At 44.6% G+C, this 24,567-nt stretch overlaps 2 protein-coding genes and 2 pseudogenes across 3 annotated transcripts in view; all 4 read left to right on the forward strand.

The window, feature by feature from the left end:
- Positions 1 to 1,862: 1,862 nt before the first annotated feature.
- The window catches only part of LOC102443979 (UDP-glucuronosyltransferase 1A6), a 32,182-nt gene continuing 9,477 nt past the window's right edge, over positions 1,863 to 24,567 (forward strand). Inside the window, exon 1 of one of the 2 annotated variants that reach the window (XM_089779982.1) lies at positions 1,863 to 2,744. In XM_089779982.1, coding sequence (XP_089636108.1) covers positions 1,881 to 2,744 — 864 coding nt within the window. In that variant the 5' untranslated portion in view covers positions 1,863 to 1,880. Of the gene's footprint in view, positions 2,745 to 22,050; positions 22,720 to 24,567 lie in introns of those variants that run through there. The other variant, XM_089779983.1, reaches the window with a different exon arrangement.
- Positions 8,230 to 9,391, forward strand: LOC149524088 (UDP-glucuronosyltransferase 1A1 pseudogene; annotated as a pseudogene).
- Positions 11,143 to 13,039, forward strand: LOC142830243 (UDP-glucuronosyltransferase 1A1-like). The gene is made up of 2 exons (XM_075934099.2): positions 11,143 to 12,025; positions 12,965 to 13,039. The coding sequence occupies exons 1-2, from the start codon at positions 11,165 to 11,167 to the stop codon at positions 13,022 to 13,024; spliced, it is 921 nt and encodes a 306-aa protein (XP_075790214.2). The 5' UTR covers positions 11,143 to 11,164; the 3' UTR covers positions 13,025 to 13,039.
- Positions 13,031 to 14,117, forward strand: LOC149524089 (UDP-glucuronosyltransferase 1A1 pseudogene; annotated as a pseudogene).

A 24,567-nucleotide genomic window follows, 5' to 3' on the forward strand; every position in this document is an offset into this window, starting at 1 on the left:
AACACCATTTCTATCCCCTGGCTAATAGCCTTTTATGGACCTAACCTCCATGAAATTATCTAGCGTCTCTTTAAACTCTGTTATAGTCCTAGTCTTCACAGCCTCCTCTGGCAAGGAGTTCCACAGGTTGACTACACGCTGTGTGAAGAACTTTCTTTTATTAGTTTTAAACCTGTTATCCATTAACTTCATTTGGTAACCTCTAGTTCTTCTATTATGGAAACTAATAAATAACTTTTCTTTATTCACCATCTCCACACCATTCATGATTTTATATACCTCTATCATATTCCCCCCACCCCTCCTCTTTTCTAAACTGAAAAGTCCCAGTCGTTTTAACCTCTCTTCATATGGGACCCGTTCCAAACCCCTAATCATTTTAGTTGCCCTTTTCTGAACCCTTTCCAAGGCCAAAATATCTTTTTTGAGGTGAGGAGACCACATCTGCACACAGTATTCAAGATGTGGGCAAACTATAGTTTTATACAGGGGCAGTAAGATATTCTGTGTCTTATTTTCTATCCCTTTCTTAATAATTCCTAGCATCCTATTTGCCTTTTTGACCGCCGCTGCACTCTGTGTGGAAGTTTTCAGAGAACTGTCCACAATAACTCTCAAGATCTCTTTCCTGATTTGTCATAGCCAAATTAGCCCCCATCATACTGTACGTATAGTTGGGGTTATTTTTCCCAATGTGCATTACTTTACACTTATCCACATTAAATTTCATTTGCCATTTTGTTGCCCAATCACTCAGTTTGGTGAAATCTTTTTGGAGTCCCTCACAGTCTGCCTCGGTCTTGACTATCCTAAACAGTTTGGTATCATCCACAAACTTTACCAACTGCCACCTGACACTCTGCACTGCTGCCTCTGATACAGTGGTTGCCAGTCCTGCCCCTGGGGACTGTAATATAGTTGACTAACCAATAAGAATTCATGAGCTTAATCGACTGTTCAATTAACTAATATTTAACATCCCCAATCTTCACTAATGTCCTGGGCTAAGGACATTAGGGTCCACTGTAGCTTTCTAGATGAAAGCGTCAGCAATCGTATTGACATCTAATTACCTAGTATGGTCTTGCTCAGGCTGGGCAAACTTTTTGGCCTCAGGGATACATCAGGGTCCAGAAATCACATAGAGGGCCCTGTAGGGAAGGCTGGGGAAGCTGTGCCTCCCAAAACAGCCAGGCGTGTGGAGCTATGGCATGTGCTGTGAGCAGACCTCTGTTATGGAGGCCAGGAACTCCTAGGGCTCCTGGGTAAAGTGGGCTCCAGTCCATGAGAGCTTATGCCCAAATACATTTGTTGGCCTTTAATGTGCCACAGGACTCATTATTTTTGTTGAAACAGATAACACAGCCACCCTTCTGAACCATTTTTTCCCATGGATGCCTGAGCCCCAGAGCACTCCCACTCGGTACCTATGTTCTCCACTGTTTGAAAACAGTAATTACTGCCAACACAAGTTTATAAGGGTTTGTGTGGTTTTTTTGCATCATACTGGCACAAACTCAGATTGCTACTTTTGCTGATCTTGTCTATGAATGGGTAACAGCCACAAAGACATCTCTGGGTGATGAAATGGCAAATACTGGGATCAAGGGTCAGAGGCGACCATCCAGTTCAGTGTGCAGAAATAGCTGTCAAGTTAATGAGTAAAACAAAGATAAGCTCCTTGAATGGGAATGGTGCTGATAATCCAAAGGGAGAATTGTTCCACTAGAGAAGGCAAGTTTATGTTGTGCTAGCTTAGTAGAGATTAAAAGTAGGTAAGTTCAAATAAGGTTGCAAGCAGTGTAAACTCTGAAATATGTCGTACAACTATAAAAGTTTGCAACATCAGTACGGACAAAGCATCCTCTTCTAGCTTTGAGATGGCAACAGTTTGTCCCACACTTCCTTGGTCTCCAGCAGGGATTTTTCTTCTCTTACTCTCATTGGGTTTTGTGAAAGGTGGGCGATTGTTGGTGATCCCCCAAGATGGAAGTCACTGGCTCAGCATGCGGGCAGTCGTGGAGAAACTCAGTGAGAAAGGGCATGAGATAGTAGTGCTTGCTCCAGAAACAAATTTGCTCTTGAAAGAATCAGAGCATTACAAAAGGAAAACATATGCTGTGCCTTACACTAAGGAAGAGCTTCACCAGGGTTTTAGCAAGTTTTCTAAGCATCACTTTGACAAGGTCTCTCTTTTTGACATGGCCCTTGCAGAGTACCAGAACAACATGTACATTATTAATTTGTTTTTCTACAACTGTGACAGCCTCCTGCAGAACAGAGAGATGGTACGATACTTAGAAGAGAGTAAATTTGATGCACTCTTTACAGACCCAGCATTGCCTTGTGGGGTGATCCTGGCAGAGTATCTGTCCATCCCGTCTGTGTATTTCTTTCGTGGATTTCCATGCAGTTTAGAGCATGCAATCTGTAAATCACCAAATCCTGTTTCCTATGTCCCGCGATGCTATACCAGCTATACAGATCACATGACTTTTTCCCAGCGAGTGATGAACCTGCTTGTTAACGCCTTAGAGACACCACTGTTTAAAGAGTTGTATACCAAATACCAAGACATTGCTTCCAAGTTTCTCCAAAGAGAGGTGCACTTACCAACACTTTACAGAAATGGCTCCATATGGCTCCTGAGGTACGACTTTGTGTTTGAGTATCCCAGACCAGTGATGCCCAACATGGTCTTCATAGGAGGCATAAACTGTGAAAAGGGGAAGAACCTCTCTCAGGTATGTCCAGTGATTCTGTTTTGCACTTGCACTTTTTATTTTTGATATTTTCTTTGTGGAAAAAGGATGTAGATGAGCAATGATCTTTATACCTCATTGTAATGTGCCTCATTTATGCTCTCCTCCTCTCTGGGTTCGCCACACAGAATACAAAAAGGATCCTGCCTGTAAGGAATGTGAATCAGACTCCACATGATTTTCTCTTGCTAGTGACAAACAGCCTTGACTTAAAAGAAATTAAAAGTCTACACAATGTTACCAAACAAAGAAGCAGAGTAGATCAGCCAAAGTCTGCTGTGTTTCAGCCCTGTAAATCTGAAGATGGGCCATTGATATTAACTGACCAGAGACTCTCTCTCTTGTAAATTAAACCAGATTTTGTAACTTCATAACAAAATGGAATGTGCTAAAATAGATTCCACAGCTGTCTGGAATATTATATTGGCAGGAGTGTGGAGGGGTGTCAGCTCTTCCATCTGCTCCACTGTGGGGTTTGAATGGGGAGGGGGTCCTGAAGTGGTGGGTACTGGGGAGGGTGTTGGATAGGAGGTGGGGGCTAGGCCATGATTGGCTGTTGGGGGAGACAAAGCCTCCCCCAGCCTTTCCTATCCTGCCATCCTTACATTTCTATATGATGTGGCCCTCGGGCCAAAAAATTTGCCCATCCCTGCACTAGAGTAATCCATGCAGTTCACTTCAGACCCAGAGCATCGGTCACAATGACTAGGGAGATAAGTTTCAGCCAGAGCATCCCACCCTAGGTCAAGCAGTCTTCACCTGCAGGGATCTTCACCTCCAGCATCCTCTTCACAAGCACTTCATGACTGCTGAGCTATGCTTCTTTCATAGGCACATTCGCCTCTTTAGCCCTACCATGTCCTGTCTCAGCCCTGCAGCTAAGTCCCATTTAGGGCCTGCCCCATCTGGAGTAGTACAACTGAATGTCTAAAAAACGTCCCAAGCCAAAAGTTCCTTCAGCCTCCTGTCCATTAGGCTCGGTGTCCAGTCTCCCCCTGGACTCAGTAGAGCTTACACCTAGCATGTACTCCCCTTCCTGGCAAGGGAACCCAGGCCAATTGTCTGCTCTGGGTTCCAGCCCAGAGACCGTATGTTTAACACCTAGGTCTGCTCCTTCAGACATACTGTTGTTTCCCTCAGCCACTTCCTACTGTTGAGCCCCTTGCATAGTTTCTCTCGAGCCTGTGCTTTAACTCTCCTCTGGTTCCCAGGCCTCTGGCTTCTCCCAAGATCTGCCCCACTCCTCCTCTCTCAGGTGGACTGCCTCCATATGCTTGACTTACTTCTAGGGCTTGCCACTGGGATTGATTCTAGCCCTGTAACCTTCTTCAGTCTGCCTCCTGTCGGCCCTTCCATACTACGCTCCCTGCCAAATTTACACACCAGGTCCTGACAGAAAATGCACCCTGTTGCCTCACCAAAGCAACCCAACTGTCATTTTCTCAAAGCCATGAGCAACGCCAGCAGAAAAGGAGCTGCAGATGCTGGATGTGTCCTGGACTTTGCTTTATCATATAGATGAGACCAAGTTGTTCAGACTGTCCGTTTGTGGCCGTGGCCAGGCCATCTCATCATAAGAGCATCAAAATGGAGGGCACTAGGCATTTCGCTGTGGTACCAGCTGCCTGGCGTACCTCCCTACTGAACATCAAAGCTTTGTCTACCAGTGCACAAGGGACAGCCTCCACCTGTTTCAGAAATGTGTAATATCAGAGATCTGCAAGACAGCAACACGAAGTAACCTTGAAGCATTTCCCTCTCCTCTCTCAATGGTAGCAACATCGCTATCCTCTTTGTTACTCAGACCTATAACCTGATGCCATCTCAAATTAATCCCCTCTCTAGAGCCACACATCCAGGCCTGTCTAACTCTTTCTGTGCCTCTTCCACAACCACCTCTCCAAGACTCAGCCCTTTCTCCCAGCTTATACCACTTAAAAAAAAAATCACATCCAGGCCTCTGTCTCCTGTCTGGACTATGGGATCCTACTCCTCCTCCTCTGCTCTTTCTGAAACCTACGTCAGCCCATGCAGGTCCAGAGAAAAAGCTGCTGCCCACCTTTTTTGAGCAGGTCTGCCCACTCAAAGAGTCCTTGCATTGGCTCCCTATTCACCATATAGATACAAGCGCCTTGTCTTCACTACTTAGCCTCTTCCTAGGACTTGCCATTTTTATCTTGCTGTGTGTCCTTTCCACCAACACCGGCAGTCTCCATTAGTGACATTGTGTTTCATTTATGCTTTGGCCCTGCTGCTCTTCCTGGCTACAATATCAAAGCAGTGAAGCAATGCAAATACTAGAGACAGCGACCTGGTGCAGTCCTTGTCCAGGCAGGTGAAGGTACATATGCTGATGCAGAGTGACTCAGATAAAGTCAGAGCAGGGGAAAAGTTAGTGGGGTTATGCAAGTCAGTCAAAGTGCTGTGGATAGGGCCAAAAGCAAAGGAGGAGCAAAATACCTAGTACACTGCAAAGTAGAAACACAGAGGACTGAGAGAACTTTAAATCTCATACATGTGAAAAGCTGGTTGTGTTTCCGGTTTTGACAAATGTTGGTTTCAATTAAGTGCAAGTCACAGGATAATGATTTAGAAAGATAAATGGACAGTCTCAGGGGGTATGTCTACACTAGCCCCCTAGTTTGAACTAGGGAGGCTAATGTAGGCATTCGAAGTTGCAAATGAAGCCGGGGATTTAACTATCCCGGGCTTCATTTGCATTTTCCCGAGTGCCGCCATTTTTAAATGTCCCTTAGTCCGAACTCCGTGCTCGCGGCTACACGCGGCACGGAGTAGGTAGTTTGAATTAGGATCTCTAATTCAAACTACCTACTCGGTGCCGCGTGTAGCCGTGGGCATGGAGTTCGGACTAAGGGACATTTAAAAATGGCGGCGCCTGGGAAGATGCAAATGAAGCCCGGGATATTTAAATCCCCAGCTTCATTTGCAACTTCGAATGCCTACATTAGCCTCCCTAGTTCGAACTAGGGGGCTAGTGTAGACATACCCAGGGTTATCCTATTTACCTGTGTGAGTCAGAGTTCCCCCTTTTCTCTCTTTGTCCTAGGTCTTCTTAGTTTCCTTAAAGGCTCTGGGTGAGGGACTTGATCAAAGGCTTTTTGCATCAACATTGTATCATCCTGGTCATCCTTATCCATATGCAAGTTGATAGGTTTGTTCTAAAACCCAGACTAATGGCACATCAGTTTAGGCCAATGCTGTAGATCTGCCATCCCAAAGAACAGTTCTGCCGTATCTCCTCCACCTTCGCTGCAGTAAAGACTGATGCAAAGAATACATCTAGCTACTCTGTCCTGGCCTTGTTTTCCATGAGTGCTCCTTTAACACCTTTGTCATTTGGTGCACCCATTTGGCAGGCTTTCCTACTTCTGACAGTCTTAAAACACATTTATACCATTAGTTCTGGATTTAAGCAAATTCAAAGAGCGATGGTGAGAAGGTCCGCCTTAATATACTTTTACATGCGACTTGTAGAATTTATGCTCCTTCCTATTTTCCTCATTAGGATTCAATGTTCAAAATATAAAGGATGCCTTTTTTTCTGTAATGGCCTCCGTTTTTCTGATTAGCCAGGGTGGTGCTCTTTTGGTCCTCCTATTGTATTTTTTGATATGGAATCTGTAGTCAGTCAGGGCCTCTATTTTGGTGTTTTTAAGTAGTCTCCATACTGCCTGCAGGCATTTTATCCTGGCGGCTGCTTTTTTAATTTCCACCTAACTAGCATCCTCCTTTGTAAAATTAAATGGCACCCTGTTGGGGTTTGTTGCTATTTTCCCGACAGTCAGGACTTTAACTAGTACAGCTGCCAAGGAGGCTCTTGGAATTGGGCTCTATCTCTCAGAGGCCACTGAAGCCAAACTGGGAGATTTTAGGCTTCTAGAAGTCTGGTGGTGCAGTGAGGCTAAGGCAAACTCCCTGCCTGTCCAGGCTCCAGAAACAACGAACATGTCCCTGCAGCCGCTAGTGAGGGAGCAGGTCTTTGCATACTGCCCATGCTCCAAGTGCTGACTCTGCATTCCCATTAGCTGGGTACTGCAGCCAATAGGAGCTGGGGCAGCAGTGCCTGCAGGCAAGGGCAGAGCCACCTGCCCTACCCCAGGCTGTAGGGTTATGCCAGCCACTTCTGTGAAGTGCTGTATAGACAGCGTGTAAAATGTTAGTGCGGTAACAGTTACGAGAACCGTAGAGCAGACTGTGAAGGTCCTCCACTGATTATTTCATTGCATCGGGAAAAATATTTGCAGGCATCTAAGCAGCAGCGACGTCGACATTATTACTCAATATGGTGGCCTAGCTTAGCGCTTGTCTACACTATGGCTTATCTTGGCAGCACTTACATTGTTCTGGCATGTGAATAAGCCACTTCTGTAAATAACATTAGATACCTGGACCTAAGAGCTCATCCTGCCGACAAGCTACTGCCTCTCACAGGCGTTGCTTTATTGCACCAATGGGAGACCTTGGTCCCAGCGTAGAGTGTTTTCAAGCACCGATGCAGCTGTGCTGCAGGAATGCTTCTAGTGCAGCCTAGCCCTAAAACAGCAACTACAGAGCCCTCTGCCATATAGCAACATGGTGAGATGAAACAGTTGTGGTCTTATCTCAGGCATAGGTGTCATTATGACAGGTAGAGTGACCTCATTTTCCCAAAGAGACCAAGGGATACCTCATGGGCCAGCCCAAAGGTCCCTTCCCCCTCCCCACCCCCCAATGCATGACTGGCCTGACCTATCCCTGCCCCTTGGAACTAGGGTTACTGATGGGGAATGGGGAAGGAGTGAAGGCGGGGGTGGGCAAAGGAGGCAGCTGCCACAAGGTCCTGATGATTTAAAAGAGCCTGAGACTGCACAGGAATGGCAACGGCCAGATCCCCCAGGTGGTGCATGCCAGGCTACACTGAAGGGCCAGCTGGGGAAGGCTGTCCCCTCAACTCCACCCCTTTTAGGCCTCGGCAGCCACCTCCCCACCCCCCCACACCTTGCCCAGAGTCCTGGCATATCTGTCCACCCACTTGTATGAGGGGAGGAGCTTTACCAGCCTGACCCGCCCTCGAGAGCAAAACAGGAAAAATGCCCAGATTTGTCAAGAAAGTTTGACAGGGCTTAAGAAGGGGACTGTTGCAGCCAAAACAATGTATGGTCACCCTAATAAAAGGCAATAACAATCATAGTGTGGCTTGTTCTTGTAGCATGGGTTGAGTGTTTAATAGCAGAGATTTCCCAGGAGATATCTTGTTAGAGCAAAGCACTTCCATTGTCAACCTGCAGTTCTAGTCTCAGACATTTACAACCCTTGAAACCTTGCCACTTTCATAGCGTGCAAGCATCTAAGAATAAACCCTTGAGAATCAGACATGGTCCAAGGTACGTGGGTGGAATGACGAAGCATTGCCACAAAGTGTGGTTATTGGCATAAAACTTGGCTGTACATGTTTGACTGTGCATATTGGGCTTTACATTAAAGGGAAAATGTATTCATTTACTGCGGTGCTGCTGCTTGTTGTGTCCTCAATGCGTTTGGCTGGTGGGGGGAAGCTGCTTGTGATCCCTATGGATGGAAGTCACTGGCTCAGCATGAGAGCAGTGCTAGACGAACTCAGACAGAAAGGACATGAAATAACTGTTGTTGCACCAGAAATCAATCTGTTCATGGGAACATCTGAGTCATATACGATGCGAACGTACTCAGTGCCTTTCACAAAGGAAGAACTGGATGGAAAGTTTCTCGCATTTACTGAGACCATTTTTAAGGAGCAACCTTTTCCACTAAGGATTATTCAGATATTGGAAAATGCTAAGAAAACCTCTGCTCTTCTCTTTACCACTTGCACACACTTACTGTACAACAGTGGGCTGATGCCATACCTCAAAGAGAGTAACTTTGATGCGGTCTTTACTGATCCCATGCTACCCTGTGGGCAGATCATAGCTTTGCATCTTTCTGTCCCTTCTATTTTCTTCTTACGGGGAATCCCATGTGGAGTCGACTTGGAGGCAGCTCAATGCCCAAACCCACCATCTTATGTCCCGAGAATGCTTTCATCCAACGCAGACCATATGACATTTACCCAGCGTGTGACGAACCTGTTAATCAGCTCCTCCGAGTCCTTTCTTTGTAATATTGTTTATTCACAATTTGAAAGTCTGGCCTCTGACTTCCTGCAAAGACCAATGACAATGAAGGAACTTTTCAGCCATGGATCCATTTGGTTGAAGAGAGTTGATTTTGTGTTTGAATATCCCATGCCTGTGATGCCCAACATGGTCTTTATTGGAGGGATCAACTGCGAAGAGAAGAAGCCATTGTCTCAGGTAAGGAATGTATGTTTCGTAGGACATACTGGAATTGCAAGGAAAGTATTGTTGGCAATCACTTCATTATGTGCTCTGGGCCATATGGAATTGTATATCTAATGTAACAAAAAACAGGACTATGTAGCACTTTAAAGACTAACAAGATGGTTTATTAGGTGATGAGCTTTTGTGGGCCAGACCCACTTCCTCAGATCAAATAGTGGAAGAAAATTGTCACAACCATATATACCAAAGGATACAATTAAAAAAAATGAACACATATGAAAAGGACAAATCAAATTTCAGAACAGATGGGGGAGGGGGGAAAGGTAAATGTCTGTGAGTTAATGATATTAGAGGTGATAATTGGGGAAGCTATCTTTATAATGGGTAAGAATTAATGTATTTGTTTAAGCTTAGGTGTAAAGTGTTGAATTTAAGCATGAATGACAGTTCAGAGGATTCTCTTTCAAGTGTAGTCTTAAAAGATCTTTGAAGCAGGATGCAGGTAATCAAGTCGTTGAGACAGTGTCCTTTCTGGTTGAAATGGCAAGAAACTGTTTTTTCTTTGTGATCCTGTCTAATATCTGTTTTGTGGGCATTGATTCTTTGGCAAAGAGTCTGAGATGTTTGTCCAATGTATATTGCAGACAGACACTTTCGGCACATGATACCATAAATTATATTTCTGGATGAGCCGGAATATGTTTTCTTGATCTTATAACTCACTTGGTTAGGTCTAATAATGGTATCAGCAGAGTGAATATGTGGACAAAGCTGGCAACGGGGTTTGTTGCAAGGGAAGGTACCAGGGTTGGTATTAGTGTGGTATGTCCTGTGGTTGTTGGTAAGAATCATCTTGAGGTTAGGTGGTTGTCTATAGGACACTATGGGTCTGTCTCCTAGAGACTCTTGGAGTTTAGTATCCTGTTCCAGTATAGGCTGTAGTTTATTGATAATGTGTTGGACAGGTTTAAGTTGGGGGCTGTAGGTGATGACAAGTGGTGTTCTATTGTTGGTTTTCTTGGGTCTGTCTTGAAGTAGATGGTTTCTAGGTATTCGTCTGGCTCTTTCAATTTGAGGGGAGGTGTCAGTGGGGGTGGGAGGTTGGAGGGGATGGGGTGATGCCGGGAGAGGAGAGGGGAAGGGCATTGGGGGCAAGAGGAAGCAAGGGGGTGGGGGGCTGGGAAAGGGATTGAAAGGAAGGGTGGGCATGAGGAAGGAGGGGATGGAGCAAGTTATGTGTGAGGGCATAGAGGGGCATGAGAGGACCTGGGGCAGAGGTTGGTGAGGGGATGGGCATCAGGGAGAAAGGAGGAGAAGCAGTGAGAGAAGGAGGCGGCAGGGGTAAGGGAAGGTGCAGGTGCCAGGGGATTCTGGGGGTGAAGCAGAAGAGCAGACACCTGCAGGGGAGAGACCAGCACCAGATGAGAGAGAGTTCGGTGGGGGCCAAACTCATCCCCTATGGGTAGGAGGATGGTGGGAAAAGTTCTTGGAGGAGGTTACTTTTACTTCTGGTCATGTGTCCATCTTGACCCGGAGAGTCAGGGGCATATTAAACAGAGGGCAGGGGGTGTAGGTAATGTGTCCCTAATTTTGGTTCAGAAAATATGGTCACCATACATGGAAAGAACAGAGTTCAAATGGCTGTCCATAAAAGGGGAAGGCTTGCTTCCCCCCACCCCCCAACAAAAATCCTTGGTGTTCCACACAAAAAAAATATATTGTTTGGTGTTCCTCGGTCTTAAAAAATTTAAGAAACACTGATCTAGCCAGTGCAGAGATTGTTCATGCTGCACCTAAGGTCAGGTTTTGACTCAGGGGTTAGTGTGGTAAGAGTCAGAGATTAACTTAAGGTGAAAAAGGCCTTGGTTAATCAAGTGTATTGTGTTGTGATTACTGCCAAAGTACAGCTCAGGTTTCAGACCTTTGTGTTTGATCTTGTTATGTACATACAATTATGTAAGTAACTTTAGCTTGAATAGCATGTGGGGCTAAAGGTCCAAAAAACAGACGCCAGGAGTTACTAAGTGGAGTCTCAGCTGGCAATGTGCTAGTCTCTAGCGTATCCACCGCTCTGCTACAGCAATGGCTCCTGAAATTCACTCTGGGCCCCAGATCAGTGCAGTGTGGTTTATTTTCTTGGCCTTCTTGAGCTTTGCTGATGGCGGGAGGCTGCTTGTGGTGCCGATGGATGGAAGTCACTGGCTCAGCATGCGAGCTGTGCTGGATGCGCTTAGGCTCAAAGGACATGAGATTGTCGTCGTTGCACCTGAAATAAACATACATGTAAAAACATCCAAGAATTATGTCATGAAAATGTATCCGGTGCCTTTCACAAAGGCACAGCTGGAGAGGCATTTTTTGGCTTTTACTCAAGAGGTTTTTGAGGAACGACCTCTTCTGGAAAGATTTGTTCGACAACGTGAAAGGCTGAAGAACACCTCCTCTTTGTTTTTATCTGCTTGCACACACTTACTATACAACAAAGAGCTGATTCAATACCTAAAAGGGAGCAAATTTGATGTTGTCTTTACGGATCCCATGATGCCCTGTGGACAGATCATTGCTGAGTATCTTTCTGTCCCTTCTGTGTTTTTCTTGCGTGGAATCCCATGTGGCTTAGACTATAAGGCCATTCAGTGTCCAAACCCACCTTCTTATGTCCCAAGGTTACTGACAACCAATACAGACCACATGACATTCCCCCAGCGTGTTAAGAATCTGCTGTTCAGCTTATTTGAGATTTTTCTGTGTGATTTTGTTTATGCACCCTATGGAAAACTGGCCTCTGAATTTCTTCAGAGAGATATAACAGTGACGGAGCTTTTAAGTCATGGATCTGTTTGGCTGATGAGATTTGATTTTACAGTGGACTACCCCAAACCATTGATGCCTAACATTGTTGTAATTGGAGGCATAAACTGCGCCCAGAAGGAATTATCGCAGGTTGGTTAAAGCTTTCATTTGTGTTGTACTCCTGGCAGGACCCTGAATTCATGAGATGTTTTATATCCTAGATAGGAATATTATGCCTTTGATTTCAGTTTGGCAAGCATTAAGTATCCTGTTGAGAAGATAATGACTCTGCTTTCATTTCATTATGCACTTTTCCATAGCTTTTTCGGCAGCTATATTTCTTCTTTTCAAATATACTTTTATTAAGTGATTACACAGCAATTCAAATCACCTTTCCTTTTAAGCACCAAGTGCTAATAGTCCTCATTTCTGCCTACGCACCTTAATATTAGCTAGTTTCACAAAGTAGGATGAGACTCTGAGCTGCCATAAGTGAATGTAGCTCTGATGAAGTCCATTTTCACGTGGAGAGGATCTGGTCCAAAAGTTTCACATCCAGGAGGACACTTGTTACTGACAAAAAGACTGAACCTTCTAGGTAAAGATAGACATAGAAGATGACAGGAACTGAGGTCCCCGGGCCAGCACCAACATCCTATGACAGGTGCTGGAATTTCCTATAGTAGTTGTTCATAGACCCTGCTTGGCAACTCCCTCTTTCACACCTGCTTTTTGCTAGTATAAGTCATACACGTTAAGCCCCTATTCATAGCTGGAATGAAGAGGATCCTATTCACAGATGTCAAAGTGTCAAGAAAAGAAAGACTACTCCGCGATTTCTCTGTTCTTTATCTATAAGTCTTCCCCTCTTCTTTCCCTCCCCTGGCACCTGTAGTTTTCCCAACCCTCTTTTTCTACATTGTGCAAACACTTATTTTAAATTTAATCCTTAGGCACCAACTAGCACATCCTGAGGTAGCATTCCATCAAAATAATCTTTCTATCTGTGCAGAAACTTACAGCATTTAGTTGTTGCTTAATTTTTATTACATCAAATGCCTAATCATTCTGATCTTTATCTGAACCTAGGTAAATATTTACTTTACAAGGATTTTCTCCGGTACAAATCAGTGGTCAGCCCCGGAGTGATAGATCATGGCTCCTTCCTCTCAGTCGGAGCATCCAATTGTTTCTAGATTACTTCTTTTTCTGGTCATCTGCAGTCTTGCAGAAGGTGGAAAGCTGTTGGTGATACCTGTGGATGGAAGTCACTGGCTCAGCATGTGTCAGGTGCTAGAGAAACTCAGTCTGAAGGGACACGAAATAGTAGTTGTCATGCCAGAAGTCAGTTTACTTATAAGACCATCACTGTATTACTCAGTGAAAACATACCCAGTGCCTCACACAAAGGAAAAATTGGATGTCTTCTTCCAGTCATTGATTTACCTTATTTTTGATGATGGACCTATTCTGAAGAAAGTTTTCATAGCATATGAAAGCTTCACCAGTGTTAATACTATGATGCTCACCACCTGTAAACACTTTCTGTTAAACAAAGAAGTGATGAAATACATTGAGGAGGTTCATTTTGATGCTATCCTTACAGATCCTGTCTTACCCTGTGGATCCATAGTTGCTGAATATCTTTCCATCCCTTCTGTCAACTTTTTGCGTGGAGTTCCCTGTAGCTTGGATAAGGCTATTCAGTGTCCAGATCCTCCTTCATATAGCCCCAAATTTTTGACTTCCTACACAGACCATATGTCGTTTACCCAACGTGTAATGAACTTCTTATTTGGCGCACTGGAGCACTTATTCTGCAAGCTTCTGTTCTCTCAGTTTGATAGTCTAGCATCTGAGTTTCTTCAAAGGGATTTGACAATCCTAGAACTTTTAAGTCAGTCCTCTGTTTGGCTGATGAGATATGATTTTGTGTTTGAGTATCCCAGGCCAGTAATGCCCAATATGGTCTTCATCGGAGGCATCAATTGTGGCCAGAAGAAAAAACTCTCATGGGTAAGTTCTTTTTAGTCCAAAATGTTGTGGAATAATTACAAATTACTTAGCTATGTGATATGCTTTTTGGAGAAATACATGGCCTGCAGGTTTCAAAAGCAACTTGCTTTGGGGACCTCCATTTTTGGATACCCAGTATGTGAAACATCAGAGGAGTCTGATTTTCAGAAAGTGCTGATCATTTCTCCTCATCTCCCTAACCCCACCCCTGACAGCCAGGCCTTTTTTGAGAAGACACCCCTATCACTAGCCATTTTTCAAAATGTAATCCATGTAGCCACTAGCAGAAACCCTGGAAGTTCTTTTTATTTTTGGTAATTTATCATTGTGGGTTTCTAGGCATTTTATTGTATTTTGTTCAAGCGCTTCAGAGGGATAGCTGAGTGAGTCTGTAACTGGAAAAAGCTTTAAAAATAATGAATAGTCTTGCAGCACCTTAGAGACTTACAAAACATGTAGAGGGTATCATGAGGTTTCATGGAGCTCATGCTACCATCTATAAGTTTTGTTAGTCTCTAAGGTGCTGCAAGACTATTCATCGTTTTATATTTTATTTTTTGCTATCGTGGGAGGCTCTATTAGGGGTGGTGGTGGGGTCCTGGCCCTGACAGTGTACAGGGCGGGTGGGAAAGACCTCCAGATTGAAGTAGACTGAGCCCACCCTGCCCTTTCCCCTCCGCAATGGCACTGTCTCATGACAGCTGGGCATGGCTCCTCGCTCTGAACACTCCACACTGATACATGGGGTTGCGGTACCACTCTGGTCACCACTCTGTCATCATGTGTGGCGGGCAGGTCAAAGTGAGGTGAACAGTCTCAGCAATTCCAAGTTCCAGCACCAAGAGCAGAGTGCACTCCTCAGCCCCTGTGGCAACAGTCCTGCAGGAAGCCTCACTCTGGGAGGAGGTTTTGGTTTTATTTCATCATGCAGGTTGCTTTTTGTTGTATTTCATGTTATTTCACATTGGCCCAAACCACTGGGCTCTATCAATTAAACAGACTAATTACAAGTCTAAGTGAGTCTCCTTCATGCTGCTCTGGAGCACTTCAGCCTGGCAGTGCCACTTTCTCATGAGCCATGCTGCTCTGAGGAGCCCCATCCCACCAGTCCCCTGACAGAGGAGAATGCAAAAGGCATGTCAAGGCTGCCCTTAGAGGTGCATCTAAGGCTTGCCATAGGCCTCTGGGACTGCACTGTGGCTGAGGACTTAAAAATTAGACAAAATCACCAGAACCCTATGAGGATTCCACCTGCTGATCTCAACAAAAAAGCACTCTCAGCCACTGAGCCAGCAGGGCGTTGAGTCTTCAGGTGGCCACTCCTGGAATCATTTACAGAGAGTAAATGAAATGTCTGTGTGGAAACTAGGGAAGCTGCTTCCTCCATACACTGAAGTCCTCGAGGCCTGAGTCAGGTGTAATGCAGGCAACTGTCCTGCTAAGTCTGACCTTCCGTGCCTCCTCTATGAACTTCAGCATCCCCTGTTGCGTAAAGATTCTGCTAGTTGTGCTGAATCACTGTGACCAGAAAAAGGACTGGAGGAGGTTTGTTAATATATTACTTCAGCTCCACTGACACTCCTGTTATCAGTTACTCATTGCACACCATTCAACTTTTCTCCTAATTTATAACTTTGTGTTTAAACTCCATGTACCTTTCTAAGTACATTTGCAGTGCTGGTGCTATGTCGAGCCCAGGATATTAAGTAATCGTGTCTCTCTTGCTGGCAGAAGTTGGTCCAATAAAAGATGTTACCTCCTCCACCTTGTCTATCTAAGAACTAAACTAAGATTAACAAATAAAAGGAAGTTCTTTACACAGCACACAGAAAACCTGTGGAATTCCTTGTCTGAGGAGGTTGTGAAGGCTAGGACTATAACAGGATGTAAAAAAGATAACCTCCATGAATTTATCTAGTTAAGTCCATTAATGGCTATTAGCCAGGATGGGTAAGGAATGGTGTCCCTAGCCTCTGTTTGTCAGAGAGTGGAGAGGGATGGTAGGAGAGAGATTGCTTGATCACTGCCTGTCCCTCTGGGGCACCTGGTATTGGTCACTGTCGGCAGACAGGATAGTGGGCTGGATGGACCTTTGGTCTGACCCAGTCTGGCCATTCTTACGTTAGAGGTCAATGGGGCTTAGAATTTAAAGAGACAACTAGAGCCCTAGGCCCAGACCTCACATCTTTAGGTACCTAACTTCCTTTCTATATCCAGGTCTTTGTGATTTGTCCTCCATAAAGTTACAGGGCTTTTCTGGTCCTTCAGCATCTTCTCCTCTCCCTCCGGCCCGGGTAACCACAAGAGATACAGTCCTGCTTTGTCTTCTTCTGAGAGAAGAATTCTTTGGCTGTCTAAACTACATCCCTTTTCTCAAAAAAGGGATGTAAATTAGACACTTCAAAATTGCAAATGATGCTGGGATTTAAATTTCCCGTGCTTCATTTGCATAATGGCGGCTGCAGTTTTTTCGAAAAGGGGCTTTCCGAAAGAAAAACAGCTGTTTAGATGGGGATCGTTCAAAAATAAAATGCTTTTTTGAAAGATCCTGTACTCATTTTTTCAGGAATCCAAGGGAAGTGACATCTGAAGACCTTTTTCTTCACTACTACTCCTTTGGCATTGAGGGCTTGTGCTGTCTGCAAAGCAGGGGCAGATGACCGTTTTGCGGGGCCCCGGGCAGCATAATTCTGCAGGGCCCCCCTTTGCCATGGAGCATGTGCAGTGACGTCATGCGCAGCGGTGCCACGGCGCATGTGCGGGGCTTTCTGAAGTGCGGGACCCAGGGCAGCCGCCCCGTTCACCCTGCCCTATTTCCACTCCTGCTGCAGGGTGACGGGTGAGAAGATATGCTAATAAAGTCAAGAGTCTTAGACTGTAGCTTAGATAAGATATCTTATAAGCAGAGAGTAAATCATAGCAAAAGAAACTGTTTACATACCATATCTAGTTTTATACTTTGGATAAACTAATCAAGCTAGTGAACCTTTACCTCAGTAACTTATTACTGGTATCACTTGGCCATGCTAACTTCCCCAAGTCTTGCCTTTGTAATCCAGCCTGAGTGTGAAATTTATCAGGTCAAGGTGAGTGAGATACATCAGCATTTTTACAAATCATTGTTTAATTTATGCTATCATGTGCCGAAAGTGTCCATCTGCAATTTACACTGGACAGACATCTCAGACAGTTCGCCAAAGAATCAATGCCCACAAAACAGATATTAGACAGGATCATAAAGAAAAAACAGTTTCTTGCCATTGTCAACCAAAAAGGACATTGTCTCAACAACTTGATTACCTGCATCCTGCTTCAAAGACCTTTTCAGACCACACTTAAAAGAGATTCATACTTAAATTCGACACTTTACACCTAAGTTTAAACAAAGACATTAGTTATCTTATCCATTACAAAGATAGCTTCCCCAATTATCACCTCTAATATCATTAGCTCTCTTGACATTTACTCCCCCCCCATCCTCCTTCTGTTCTGAAATTTGATTTGTCCTTTTCATATGTGTTCTTTTTTTTTTTTTAATTGTATCCTTTGGTATATATGGTTATGACAATTTTCTTCCACTATTTGATTTGAGGAAGTGGGTCTGGCCCACGAAAGCTCATCACCTTATAAACCATCTTGTTAGTCTTTAAAGTGCTACATAGTCCTGTTTTTTGTTTCAGCTACACCAGACTAACACGGCTACATTTCTATCACTTGTTTAATTAGGTGCACTGACTGAAGTAAATATAACAATAGTCTCCACAGGTGGATATGTGCAAATTCCTCCTGAACTGCTTGGCTCTGTGGCTCACACTTAAGCCCCAGTAGGCTGCTCAGATGAGGCATTAACTCCCCCAGACCCCAAACTGCCTGCAGGACCCATCCAGTAAGTGTATTCAAAATTTGCTTAACTTGCACAAAAGACAGTTGAGGGAAGAGTTTTGGGGCAGGCTGGGGGTGAAGGGTGTCCCAGTCCCATGACTGCATTGTCTAGGGCACTTACATGGGCTGCAGAAGACCTGGTTTGAATCCCTTCACCTGCTTTGGTCTAGAGATGTGAATCAGGTCTCCCACAATCTAGGCCATGGCTACTTAACATGTGGCCCACAGCCCATTTGTTTGCAGCCCACAGTGCGGCTTGGATTTACGTGGGGCTCAGCATGCAGGTGGGAGCCAAACAAAAAAGTAGTCGATAGAATGGTCTTCTGTTGATATGCGTTTCAGTAGTTAAATTCCTGGACAGTCATTGCTCATTAAAAGTGCTGCCAGATGGGTGGAAATCAGGTAAATATTGCATTTTATTAATAATCAGCAGAACTGACTTAGATGGGGCCTGTGTGTTGTGTAGTCTTGCCTTAATCTTTGTAGTCATGCCCATCAATGTGAAAGAAGCTATTTGCATATATATGCAACCACACTTAAGTTGCAGCCCTCGGCATGTGCTACGAGTATCGTGGCCCCAGGGGCTTCCAAAGTGGAGTAGCCCTAATCTAGGCTACTGGGTATTCTTAGGTATCTCTCTCCTAGTAGAGCCATTTCACTTTGCATAATCAAATTACAGATTTCTCACAGCATGGAACTTGAATGTGACTCTCTCACTTCCAGTGTGAGGGCCCTCACCATGACCTAGAGAGTGTCCCTCTGGCACAGGGGCTTTTCCTGAGAATGTCTGGCCTGGGTACCAGATCTGGGAGAGGATCCACACCTGTTACTCCTCAGAGGAGAGAGGCATCTCCCCCCCAGCCTAGATGTTGATTGGTGGGGCCTGTCCTACAGGCGAGCTTGGGGCTTTGCCCACACTTGCACTTTCGTTGGTCAGGAGGTTAAAAAATGCACACCTGGCTAACATACGTTTCACCAACAAAAGTGCTGGTGTGAACAGTGCAATGTCAGCAGCAGGGGAGATACTGCTCGGTAGGGGTGATTTATTATACTAGAGGGAGGGTGGCTACATGACAATGCAGTTCTGCTGCTCTAAGTGGAGATGGAGCCTAGGGATCTCTCAGCTTGGCTTGCTGGTTTCTGAACATCCGTTGCGTTGATCCCTAATGCTTCCTCCACACTTCCAGGGCACCTCACTCAGGGCTGCGAATTCCACTGGACACCTAGCATCAAGGCATTATGCGAGGGCCCAAAAGCAAGCTATTCCAATGTGTCGGAAAGATAGAAAATATGGCAAAAGGCCGCATTGGCTTAACCACGAGGTCTTGCATGATCTAAAAATAAAAAAGGAGTCGTCATAAAAAATGGAAGGTAGGACAAATTACAAAGGATGAATATAGGCAAACAGCACAGGAATGCAGGGGCAAGATTAGAAAGGCAAAGGCACATAATGAGCTCAAACTAGCTACCGGAATAAAGGAAAACAAGACGACTTTTTATAAATACATTAGAAGCAAGAGGAAGACCAAGGAGAGGGTAGGCTCACTGGTCAGTGAGGAGGGAGGAACAGTAACAGGAAACTTAGAAATGGCAGAGATGTTCAATGACTTCTTTGTTTCGGTCTTCACCAAGAAGTCTGAAGGAACGCCTAACATAGTGAATGCTAGTGGAAAGGGGGTAGCTTTAGAAGGTAAAATAAAAAAGAACAAGTTAAAAATCACCTAGAAAGTTAGATGCCTGCAAGTCACCAGGGCCTGATGAAATGCATCCTAGAATACTCAAGGAGCTGATAGAGGAGGTATCTGAGCCTCTAGCTATCATCTTTGGAAAATCATGGGAGACAGGAGAGATTCCAGAGGACTGGAAAAGGGTAAATATAGTGCCCATCTATAAAAAGGGAAATAAGAACAACCCAGGAAACTACAGACCAGTTAGTTTAACTTCTGTGCCAGGGAAGATAATGGAGCAAGTAATTAAGGAAATCATCTGTAAACACTTGGAAAGTGGCAAGGTGATAGGGAACAGCCAGTATGGATTTGTAAAGAACAAATCATGTCAAACCAATCTGATAGCTTTCTTTAATAGAATAACGAGTCTTGTGGATAAGGGAGAAGCGGTGGATGTGGTATACCTAGACTTTAGTAAGGCGTTTGATACGGTCTCACATAATATTCTAATCAATAAACTAGGTAAACACAACTTGGATGGGGATACTATAAGGTGGGTGCATAACTGGCTGGATAACCGTACTCAAAGTAGTTATTAATGGTTCACAATCCTGCTGGAAAGGCATAACAAGTGGGGTTCTGCAGAGGTGTGTTTTGGGACCAGCTCTGTTCAATATCTTCATCAACGATTGAGATATTGGTATAGAAAGTACTCTTATTAAGTTTGTAGATGATACCAAGTTGGGAGGGGTTGCGACTAATCTGGAGGATAGGGCCATAATTCAAAATGACCTGGACAAATTGGAGAAATAATCTGAGGTAAATATGATGAAGTTTAATAAAGACAAATGCAAAGTGCTCCACTTAGGAAGGAACAATCAGTTTCACACATACAGAATGGGAAGCAACTGTCTGGGAAGGAGTACAGCAGAAAGGGATCTAGGGGTAATTGTGGACCACAAGCTGAATATGAGTCAGCAGTGTGGTGTTGTTGAAAAGAAAGCAAACATGATTCTGGGATGCATTAACAGGAGTGTTGTGAGCAAGACACGAGAAGTCATTCTTCCGCTCTACTCTGTGCTGGTTAGGCCTCAGTTGGAGTATTGTGTTCAGTTCTGGGCACTGCATTTCAAGAAAGATGTGGAGAAATTGGAGAGGGTCCAGAGAAGAGCAACGAGAATAATTAAAGGTCTAGAGAACATGACCTATGAGGGAAGGCTGAAGGAATTAAGTTTGTTTAGTTTAGAAAACAGAAGATTGAGGGAGGACATGATAGCAGTTTTCAGGTATCTAAAAGGGTGTCATAAGGAGGAGGGAGAAAACTTGTTCATTTTAGCCTCTGGGGATAGAACAAGAAGCAATGGGCTTAAACTGCAGCAAGGGAGGTTTAAGTTGGACAGTAGGAAAAAGTTCCTAACTGTCAGGATAGTTAAACACTGGAATAAATTGCCCAGGGAGGTTGTGGAATCCCCATCTCTGGAGATATTTAAGAGCAGGTTAGATAAATGTCTATCAGGGATGGTCTAGACAGTACTGGGTCCTGCCATGAGGGCAGGGGACTGGACTCGATTACCTCTCGAGGTCCCTTCCAATTCTAGTAGTCTATGATTCTATGATATTTGGTCTCCTCGGGGCTCTTGCTGTCACCCCATGCACTACACCCTCCAAGCACAGTCTTTCAAGGGGTTCAAGAATTCTAGTATGGACATGACCTCCCACGTTGCCTATTTTAGACCTCAGGATTGAAATGTTGCTGGGGCGGTAGCATTCGGGATTGGTACTTCTCTCCCAAATCCCTCTTTAGTTGTAGCAGTCACCGCTGGCTTGCTGATGAGGAAGAGTACAATCGCTTCAAGCTTATTTGTGATGAATGAGGGCTAGTTGTCCAGCCTTGAGCCAGGCATAGAGCGGACAACTGTCACACTATGCTGCAGTTAAACACCTACTGCTGCCATATCTTCTCCCAGAAGACAAACATCTACACTGCAATTTCACAGCCCAGAGCCTGAGGCCCAGAAGCCTGAGTCAGCTGACATGGGGTTTAATTGCAACACTGACCTACCCTGGGTTCTTGTATCAGCACCAGCCCACATCAGCCCTGCCATGAAATCCTGAGACCTCTTGCTCAGAGGCCTTATTCGTTATGCTGACTCATTGTATAATATGGAATGCTGATGGAGGTGCTGTGTAAGCATGTAACAAACTCCACCAGGATGGGTTGGTATTGTTTAATATCCACCCTTTCATTACAGTTTAAAGCAGTATGCATGAACTCTAGAAACCCTTCTCAGCAAATATTTTACTTGAGAATTAATTGGGCTGAAAGGTCAGAGACTGCTACAGTCCCAGAGATCCTTACCTTTAAATGCTGCTCCAAAAGTTTGCTGGGGAGAAAGGTGGGTTTTTATCCCTAGCAGCACAACAGTTGCCATGTCAGGATATCCAGGAACCACTGGGTTCTCTCTCTTTTTCTCTTTGTGGTGTTTTGCTGAAGGTGGGAAATTGCTGGTTGTACCTCAAGATGGGAGTCACTGGCTTAGCATGAGTGCAGCAGTGGAAATGCTTAGGGAAAGAGGACATGAGATTGTAGTTGTAATCCCAGAAGCCAACTTGCTCATGGGAGCGTCAGAGCATTATACTGTGAAAACACATTCAGTGCCTTATACACAAGAATCATTGGATGAATTTTACCGTTCAGTAGGAGAGAGCATTTTTGGCAAACTGCCATTTCCAGAGAAAATAACAATGCTCCTTGGAAACATATTACGAGTTTCAACCATGTTCTCCTCTGCCTGCAGGCATTTCTTATATGACGAAGAGTTAATCAGATACCTTGAGGACAGCAAGTTTGATGCTGTCCTTATGGATCCTGTGTTACCATGTGGACCAATACTTGCTGAATATCTCTCAATTCCCTCCATATACTTCATGCGTGGACTCCCATGTGGCTTGGATTTCAAAGCCACTCAGTGTCCCAGTCCTCTTTCTTACGTCCCAAGGCTTTTCACATCCAATTCTGACCATATGCCATTTACACAGCGCATGAAGAACCTATTAGTCACTGCTACAGAAAATTTCCTTTGTTACCTGTTCTATTCAGAATATGAGAGACTGGCTTCTGAGTTTCTTCAGAGACAGGTAACAGTCCTGGAACTCTTCAGCAAGGCATCCATTTGGCTCCTGAGGAACGACTTTGTGTTTGAATATCCCAGACCTGTGATGCCCAACATGGTCTTTATTGGAGGCACCAACTGTAAACAGAAGAAATCGTTAACCAAGGTTTGTAAATTATTTTGAAAAAGCTGAAAATATTACAAGGTTTACCAAGAGATTATTTGATGGTGTTTTTCTGTAGGCTCAATTACTACCTTTGGTGAGAACATCAGCCTTATGACTTATTGCACATGAGCCAAGGTCCTGATGACATCACACGTGTTGACTCAAATAATGATGTCAAGCAGAGGTGCGGGTGAGGAGGAATGGTCCTTAAATCATTTGTCATCACCTCAGGATGACTTCTGCAGCATGGAAATAAAAGCCCTTTGAGGCCTTGATGGAGAATGGCTTTCCATTACACTGTGCTGTAGCCTGTTACTTTCAGTGTATTGCTCTTACAAGGAAGCTGCTGGGGGCCCATGGTGCTGATGATCATGTCTGGTGCGCCTGTACGTTGCCTTCATATCTGAGAAGAGGCAAAAGGGTTATATGAGACAAGTTAAAAGATTAAAACTTTATCCTAGGTTACTTGAGCTTTCCATGCTGTTTAGAACTACGGGGTTCTAGTCTCCCCACCGCCCCCACATACACACACACAAGCTTTAGGTTTGGGAGCCTTGCCCCACCCCTCTGGGATTGGCTTAGCTTGTGGCTTGTGCATCATGGGTTTTTTAAGACATCATGTGCTGCTCTAGGTGTCTGCAGTGGCGATGTAGGATTACTGCAGTGAGACAAGCAGTAGGGACTTCAAGCAGCCTGAGGGGCATTTGGAGACTCCCTCAATGCTGCAAAGCCAGCATGTCTGATTCTATGATGCCTGCTTGGAGCTAGGGACATGTCAGGGATGGGAGAGGAATATGCTACATTCTGTTGGTCCTTGGTAGTTTAAAAAAAAAATTAAAAAAAAATAGTCCCTACAGAATTGTTCCAGCCATAAGAAGTTACCATAGTGCAAGAGCTGCTCTAACTTGAACCCATGGGTGAGACTAGCCCCCAGTCTAAGCATGTGGGATGGGGGAGGGAAGTAAGGGCAAAAGGCTGGATTCAGACCTGGTGCACCCGAATTCCCAGTCAAGTAAGCACAAGAGATGCAGGTTTCAGAACTACACTGTGAAACTCTGACTGCCCTAAAGGTTCCACCATGGAAATGAAGAGGGACACAGCTATGGGAACACATGGTATTTCAATGGAGCTGCCAGAAACTCATCTCCCTTACTGAGCATACAACAGGGCAGGTTAGTTTGGCTGCTAGCCAATGCAGATGTTCTGGCATCAGCCTTGCAGGGAGCATACAGCTTGCATGGGACCATACAACTTCCAGATGTTCAGGTAAGTTTTGTTCAAGGACATCAAGGCTATATAACTACCACGTAGAAACACAAACACTTGGCAAGACCAAGACATTTACAACAACAGTGGACTATCTAAACTAAGATCAAGCTGTACTGATGCAGATGCACCTCTAACTTTGCTTGCATTGGCACTATAGGGACAGAGAGCTCTTCTGTCAGTATAACTAAGCCATCTTCCACAAGCAGCAGTAGCTACATCAGAAGGAGAACATCTCCCAGCAACGTAGTGCTCTCTGCACCAGCGCATCTGTCAGCGTAGCTCAGAGGAGGGTGCCTTAATCACACCCCTGTGTGATGTAAGTCATAGTAACAAAAGTGCAAGTGGAGACAGAACTGAATAAGCCAGTTTTGAGACATGAGCCAGAGGCAACGAAGAGCATTTCTAAGGAAACAAATATACCTAATTTTTGAAGCCACGCCTTGTTCATTTTGTCTCAGACTTTCAAAAAAATCAGCCAGCTGAGAATAGAGTCACGGGTGTGACTTTTTAAAGTTTAGGCAATGACTGGGGATGTGTGTCATGATCAATGCTGGGATATAATGGAAGTCTAGTTTCACC

The sequence above is a fragment of the Pelodiscus sinensis genome, chromosome 7 (genome assembly GCF_052426305.1).
Source record: "Pelodiscus sinensis isolate ZL-2025 chromosome 7, ASM5242630v1, whole genome shotgun sequence".
NCBI lineage: Eukaryota > Metazoa > Chordata > Testudines > Trionychidae > Pelodiscus > Pelodiscus sinensis.

Bases quoted from the DNA above. Each gene is read 5' to 3' on its own strand.
- LOC142830243 (XM_075934099.2), top strand. From the start codon at position 11,165: ATGGCTCCTGAAATTCACTCTGGGCCCCAGATCAGTGCAGTGTGGTTT. The intron at 12,026-12,964 runs GTTGGTTAAAGC...ATCTGAACCTAG, and splicing joins CCCAGAAGGAATTATCGCAG to GTAAATATTTACTTTACAAG.